The sequence below is a fragment of the Eleginops maclovinus genome, chromosome 4 (assembly GCF_036324505.1).
Source record: "Eleginops maclovinus isolate JMC-PN-2008 ecotype Puerto Natales chromosome 4, JC_Emac_rtc_rv5, whole genome shotgun sequence".
NCBI lineage: Eukaryota > Metazoa > Chordata > Actinopteri > Perciformes > Eleginopidae > Eleginops > Eleginops maclovinus.
In genome coordinates this window covers 28,083,278-28,091,525 of record NC_086352.1, presented here as the reverse complement: position 1 = coordinate 28,091,525, position 8,248 = coordinate 28,083,278, and the positions used below count along the sequence as shown (strand labels likewise).

General features: G+C 37.9%; 1 protein-coding gene across 1 annotated transcript in view; it reads left to right on the top strand.

Annotated features, from left to right (window-relative positions):
* Positions 1-5,138: 5,138 nt before the first annotated feature.
* map1aa (microtubule-associated protein 1Aa) overlaps positions 5,139-8,248 on the top strand; it is a 38,952-nt gene continuing 35,842 nt past the window's right edge. The window contains exons 1-2 of the mRNA XM_063882415.1: positions 5,139-5,379; positions 6,483-6,584. Coding sequence (XP_063738485.1) covers positions 5,139-5,379; positions 6,483-6,584 — 343 coding nt within the window. The remainder of the gene's footprint in view (positions 5,380-6,482; positions 6,585-8,248) is intronic.

The window sequence follows — 8,248 nt, the reverse complement described above, 5'->3', positions numbered from 1 at the left end:
ATTGGTCCTGCTGGTGGTGTGACGTCATATGAGTAAGGCGCATGGGAGGCTGCTTTTAGTTTTATGTTTGCAGAATTTATCTCCAGAGGATTACTAAATTCTTAGACGTTCTAAACAGATACATTTGCAATGATGGGCCAGCATCTTTAATGCTTTTATTTGACCAGTGTGTGGCCTACAGCTTCTTTTTGGACTCCAAAGGCTAATGAGAAAAACTAACACATTATACTTAAATTGATTGTAAACATTTCATTATACACTTTATTTTGAACACCATACATTTAACATGAAATAATGTTAAGCTTATTGAACATGTATAGTATATTTTATATGAATCAGAATCAGAATCGGTTTTATTACCAAGTAGGTTTAAACATACACGGAATTTGCTTTGGTATATCGTTGCATACAAAGAAACAGTAAGACATGTAAAATAAATGAATACACCTTCTGTTAAACTGCTGAATGATGTTTACTGAAATATTTATTGTATTTTGTATTTTAACATTTAGCTGTATGTCTACATCTCCAAAGCCTCCTAACATCAACACGTATTGTTACTTAACGTAATGATTTTACATTGTACTTTGTGCGTCTACATCTACATTTTCAATACCATCTTTGATTCTTAACTATTGGTCTTTTCCTATATTTTAAATCATAACATTACTTCAAGGTTGTTTATGATATATTACTATGGGAACTTCCTCTGTAATGATAAATCATATGAAAACGATAAATCTAGGGCATTGCATCCCACAGCTGGGATCTCAGAGACCTTCAGAGGTCCTTGAGGGGCTTTCAGGGACTTGAGCAAAAAGAGATATATAGGTTAACTTTCACAATAATTTCCCTAAACTAAGACTCACTCAGTCCGGCTGTGTCTTTATTCCACTGATTTCTTTCTCCTTCATGCTACCTCAACTCCTACTGCATGTCCCCAGATTTGAATCATTACTATGGCATATTTTATGGGAACATCTTTACGGAAAGGAAATCTTACTTGGTTTAATTGCATGGAGGGTTGAGGCTATATTGGCATTTGGGTCGTTCCTAATAACACAAACACTGAATGAGCAGTTTAGAACAGGCGTATCTTAACAGTTAAAGCATCCAAAAAGCCTTCTCTATTAAAAAATAAATAATCTATTTGTTGACTACAGATATACATCTTTATCAGTACCAATAAATGTGTTGTTGTGTTGACTTGAGATACAATTGCAAACTAGCACATGATTTTGTAGAGAGCCCTTACTGGTGTGCTGCTCACAGTTTTTTGAAGATTAAGAGCCGGCATTTCAAATATTAACATCACTTTGTCGCCATCATTTGACAGTCTCAGTTTCCATGGAGACACCACTTTTTCCTGTAACACAGCAGACTATGCAAATGCAGATCACAGAGGTGTTGGCAGAGAAAGTATAAAGCAGCAATCACTTTAGATAGCTTGGTACAAGTGAGTTGCTACACAGAAAAGTGTTCAAAATAAACCGAAACGTGCAGGTTGCAGTCACGCTCACACTTTGCTGGGGTCTCCTCACCTCAGAACCACCTTTGCTAAGAGTCAAGACCCCAGATAAGAGTCATCACAACAAGCACAAAGGCTTTTAACAGCCATTAAACACATAAGGGCTTTCGAAGGGCACTTATAGATCAACATCTTGTGGGAAATATCATATCAACATAAATAAAGAAGATCTTAAGCACCAAGAAGCAGTACAATATCATTTAAATCACTACAAACATGCCGAGAACCTCTTATATCCAATAGTTTAAAAGATTAGGGGGTGTAAAAAATGCATGTTTCTGCAGGGTCCTTCACATTTGAATGACTTCAGAGGCTCAAATATGTTTTAATCCTCTTTTGGTGTCATGCTTCAAGAAAGCTGAAGGTGTATATTGCCAGAGAGCAGCAGCAGCAGCCATGGGCCTGACCTCAGCTCTGGCTTACAGGAAAGCAGCAATATTAATGACTAGCATTTCAATATGAGAGGTGGAGACATCCTGGCAACAATGCATTACCTGATTCTGTTAAATGCAACTATTCATCACATACACACAAAAAGATCAGGTTATATTATTACCATGGCGTTTCCTGCTGGGCATGAGCCTCCTTATGCCAACATAAACCGCCTGGCACTGCAAAGTTCAGCGTAACGTCGTCATTTCTGCAGGTCGGGCTGCCACCCACATTAAGAAATGCGCAGCCACTACCCAAAATGTCTAATCTGATCCACCTCTGCTGGAGCTAACAGGCAAACAGGAAATTGCCCCGCACCCTCAATCCCCGAATTTCACACCAAATTGTTGCGAAATGCTTAACAAGAAACGTTAAAAGCTTTACCTTGGAAATCAATATGCCGGCTCTTTTTGGTTTTCCAATTTCTTTCACTGTCCCGCTGGTTGCAATAATAACGCGTCCAACATCGCTCAACCCTTCCGTGCCTCTGTTTTGATGAGAGTCAGGGTGTGGAATACACACGCATGGCACGTAAAGATGCAAAGGCATTTTTTAATGTGGATGCCATTTCCTCTGGAGCCACACACCAACACACACAGCTCCTTCACGTGGAAGGATTACATTTTTTTTTTATTTTTTTTTTTTAGAAAGGCAGTAATTTAGCTTTTTTTAAATGTTGGTTAGCCTACAAGAGTGACATTCAAAATGACATTAAATAAAACAATTATAAATCTCTTTTTTTATGATTACAGTCCAAATGTATATTTAGTTGTAAAGCAACCTTCCTTTTTTGTCAGGTCAATTGCATGTCAGTATAGTACATATTCTAATGTAGCATTTAATCTGAATTTAGGTTGATGCTTTTGCAGATGCAATATGTAATAATACATTATACCTTTTATTTGATTGCACCATACAGCTATAACTGTGGGAGACAAAGACATAGTGACACAACATGGACAACAAGAATTGTGTTCATGTGTATTTTAATGTCAACACATTGTTATGATGTAAAATGTACAAGATAAAACTCACAGTATGTCACTCCATCCCACGTATTAATACAACATGAACTAAACTTCTCGAGCGGATAATGTCACAATTGGGGATATATATTCAGTTTTTCTGTTCAAAATGTTGTCTTTGTAGCTATCATGTTTTGCCTTCATATCCTTTTAAAGGTAAATGTATAAGTTACAACCTAATAATATTTAATTTATAAGAATTATTCTAGAGAAAATGTGTTTAATTTGTTGAAATTATCATCAGTATTTTTGTTCTTGGGTTGCAAACACTGGATATTTATTAGGATAGAAATGTGTAGCTCCCTATCCTCCCAGCAGAGGCCAGTACACACTCTAGAGAGTCTGAGACAGAAGTGCTGACTCACTCCTGCTAACATCAACCTTCCTGAGACTTACAGAGGGAAGAGACAAATTAAAGCCCACAGTGATCCATCACCACTGCAGGAGGTGTCACAGCAGCCACACAGCCTCTGCTCTGGTACTAACATGTAGAGAAACCAGCATCTGACATAAGAGAGGAGGAATACAGATTAATAACTGATATATGTTACCAGTTTATGAGGTTCAACAAAGTGAAACAAATGCAGTTGCGTGCTATATACTTGTTTAAGGTTAAAAGGTTCAGTTTATGTTGAAACTGTTAGAAAGGTGTTGATTAAAGGATGAGGGTGGGTGTTGCCACAGTCTATCTTCACCCCCTGCACTATAATCCCACCAGGAACAAAAGAACACAGATATCTCAAATTCAGTTACAAAGGTAGAAGTACACAGGGTACTGCATCCATCAAATGTAATAAAGCAGAGCAAACATGACACATTTAATTCTATATTTAGGCGAAAAGTATCTTTGCCTTTTGTCTCTGATGAAGACAGTGTAATGAACTGTTGTCTGATATCTGTGATAAAAGAAAGCTTTATATCAATCAGATCACCAAATGCTGGACATGACTATTTTTGGCTAAAGAATTGTCACAATCACCTTTCATGAAATAAAAGTAAACTGTGAAAGTGTTCAAGCTGTGATGTGAAAATAAAGACAACACCTAAACTTGACAAACAAAACCGTGGTAGCAACATGTCAATCACAAGGTAGACCTGCCCTAAAGCATACCAGGCTTTATCATCTGTTTTACTTTTAATGGGACTGTGAAAGACAAAATGCATATATTGCTTTTGCTAAATGCTATACATCTTAAGGAACATGTTTATTGAGAAGTCAGGTCATTTTTTCATAGCCCCCTGTTGGATTTGAGTGGGATGGCAGGTTCAAAGTAGCATTGGCCTTACTTTACAGACCCAAAGGTATCCGCTTGGTTCTTGCTTCATGTAGATACACCCCAATAAAAAAGGTGATTCATTGAGTTCTATGGCACAGAGGAATATTGGAGGAACATTATTCAGGCTTTCACAACAAGTATACTATATAAGTATTAGGTAGAAACAATGTTTTGTTGATTTAAATTTTTATATGGGATATAAGAAATAGAATATGACTAATATTTTAAATATTTGTATATGTATACTAGTTTTCAATCACCACTCAAAGTGCAATCTTTGAAGAAGATTATTCAAATTTATTATAAAGCTAAATGTTCTAAGCTGACAGTGAGTCTTTGTTGTCAGTTCTACTATCTGCACACTTGAAGCCTTGTTTTGCTCACGATGGGAACAAAGAGGTGCCAGTTAGTAACCAAAGCACCATGCCTGGTACTTGCAGTGACACTGATATAAATAGAAACCTTTGTCTGACACACTTTTCTTATTTTCACCCACTTTTGTGCGGCAGAGTTCAGTAAGTGGTATTGATTGCACTCAATAACCCCATATATTTATGTTTGAGGAACATTATTTGCTGTAAGAGCTCACTTTAGTCTTATTAAGGTTTTCACTCTGTATTTTCTAACACTTCCTATGGAACAGAAGGTCAAGGCTCCTGGGAAATTAGATTGCTTTATGCCTGTCTTCCTTATTTACATTGACAGCAGGCTTCAGCAATGCCATTAAAGAAATATGATCAACATAAATTCTCATGTCCTTCATTTTGTCCAATGAAATGCTGTGACGTCAAATAGCAACATGAGCAGCGATCCAATCGAAATGTCCCCCCACCAGAAGCCACACCTTCCCATCCTCCCAGCTCAACCTGCACTGTCATGGTGCTTACTCCGGATGCAGTTGTCATGGAGATGGAAAGCAGCTCAGCGTCCACTGGTGGCACTGTTACCATGGAAATCCCTATCGCAGGACCTGCCACAGTGGAAGGAGCAGAGCGTGTTCAGCACCATGGACAGCATAGAGCAGCGTTACAGCACAGAAACTATCGCATGCTGATCCTGATCGGAGAGATTTCCACCAGCTATCACCTTGACGCCGCCAGGAAACAGATCACACAGGGTAAGTCAAGGGAGGAGTGGTCAGAAGACCTGGGGCTGCAGAGGGGAGGGGGGGCTCTCTCAGTGGAGGACTGGAAACACTCACTGCAGCTGAAAACATATTGGTGTCAACCTAAGAGCAGATAGGATAAACCTTTATGTATCACCGTAGGAAAATAAAGGCGTCTTATCAGCAACAGTAAAAAGAGTGATACACAGGATAATACAAATAGTTCAGACAAGGATTATAAGAATAAAAACAGAGTAAACACATAGGTAACAGTACTAATACAAATAGTAGCTAAATGAACATATAAACACACTTGCTCTGATGAAGTCTATTCTGTTTGTAAAATGTGACGGGCAGTAAAAAAAAAAGTAGCAAAATATTGTTGAAGTACTTATTAAGCTCATTCTCTTTTTAGTGTTATATTAAATACTGTATGTGTTGTATATTATGTAAGGTAATAAAGCTCATTAATACATGCAGTGTTTCAGTGTGAGTAAATATTTGTTACTTTACAGGGAAGTGTGTTATTTAATGGTATAGTACCACATCATATTTCCTAAGATTAACATATATTTGCATTTTAAAGACCTAATCTGAAAAGTAGTAGAAGTGGAATATACAGTATAAAGTACAATATTTCTCTCTGAAACCTACAAATACTGTACTTAAGTTAGTAAAGTACAAGTACTTCAAATGTGTACTTTAGTATAGAACTTCAGTAAATGTAGTCTCCACAGCTGTAGACATCTTAAGATTCCATGTTACTGCTTGTGCTAGAATAAAATCCAAGAATCCTGCAACATATAGATACATACATGTAACTTTACAAACCTGCACTCACATTTTATTATATTTACGAACAACTTGAGCTTGTAATTATAATTCCTTCCTGTTTTTGATAATTCAATTCTGACTGTCCTTATTCCGCTGGTTGATTGTTGTTTTTTAAGGATATCAAAGTTATTTCATTCATTTTCCTTTTTGTGGTAAAACGACAAAGCAGATATTGAAGTACTTCAGGTGATTCTTCAAATACAAAGTATCTGTTACATTATACATAATACATCTTCCTGCATTGCTGAACATTATTCACACAGCTCTGTTATTCTGAACAGGTTTGCGCTCCTGGAACGTCGATCTGACTGCTTGTGACCTGAACAAGGAGCTGCAACTGTTTGAGGCCAGACACACTGCTCAGTTTTCTTCCCAGGTCAAAGGTCAGTCTGATTTATTTGAAATAGAGTACCGCATAAAAACTCTGGTAGCAGTTAATGTGTTTTTCAGCATGTACAAGTTGTGTTTGTGGCATGTGTACATAAGCATTTATCTCTTTTTGTTGGGTGGTAAAAAAAAAACCCGCTCTGGGTTGTGATGGTATCAGAGTCTATCTGCAGGGATTTAATGTGTTGCTACCTGTGTATCATCGGATCGCCCATGCAGTTCCTGTGCAGGGGGACACACAGCAGATCAGATTACATTCAGTCTGAGTGTGCCAACAACACGTCCTTTCCTTTCAGCGTCTCCTTTGTCCTCTGTCCGCACACATGCACCAGGCGGTTCCTGGGGATGCGAGAGATGATGCTGCCCGTATTGATCTGGCTCTCATATGCAGACTGCATGTCCAGGTGGGAATCAATAAGGGCTTAATGCGAACACTATCTGCTTGGGGAATATAAGATCAGGGCCCCGCATGATGAATGGAGCCAGTGTTAATGCGGATCTGGCCGGGATGTTACTGCTGTGAATGGGACTCTGCTTACTGTAGTGAGAAGAAAGACAACACTTGTGTGTGGCATTTATGATTACTATTCAGCATTTACTGTAGCTTATGGGGTCAAACAGACAGCTCAGAAGAGAGGATGTAGTGGCTGAATAAATGGAAATGACTGAAGAAGGTTTTCTTTCCATCAAAAACTATAAGATCTTGGTTTACACTTATCTTCCCACACATTTCTCTGGCTTTTAGTGTTATGAAAAGAGTATAAGTATGTGTGTAAGGTTGTTGACATCAGTGTTGTGGTTGCAGGGAAGAAGCAGCAGCTGAAAAAATGATATATTTCATATTAACAAAACATTTACAATTTTTGCAACCACTGTTTTTATGATTATTTCCTGTTTTAGTTAACCATAGAACTAATTTCAGGCATCCAACCAAAATAAATTGATGTTGAGAAGAGCAAACCGAAGGTGCTGGAATGCTAACTCATGTTCTGGTTTTAGGACTTAGGAAGAGCCGGAGAAAACGTTGTACAACTGTTGTGAGCATGATAAGAAACTGATCAACTGAGAGTGATTTACAGTCATTATGCTAAACTAAGCTAACCAGCTGGATATACCCTTATTTTAAATGGACAGATTAAAGAGTTGTGTTCATCTACTAATCTTAATCTCTTTTTTTGCAAACTCATTCAAAGCTCAATAATTAAGATGGGCCAGTGCGGGATCTGATTTTAAAAGAGGCCATTTTTAATAGTATAGGTCAAAGGTCAAACTTTTGACATTTGTGGTTAGCGACCCAGCTCTGCATCATTTTATATTACGTCATTATATCGCTCTCATGATGCACAGCCTGCTGTGGATCTCAAATGTCTTTTAACAGAACATACCAGCGCGCCAACATGTGTTCCCTGTGGAAAAGCTGTAATACTTTCACAGTTTCCCACCTTTACCATCTGTCAAATGTATCAGCCATTAGTGTTTTTACTGTATTCAAGCTTACCCCATGAATAATTCAACATTGTTTCTTAACCATCTAATCCTATTAAATCACAATTATCGCCGGCATTTTCATACTTTTCTTCTGTCTCACCTCTGTCAAAGATTCATCCTGTTTCTCTGCTGCCTCCACCCCTCCCTCTCTCGTTTTTTCTCATCTTCTTCT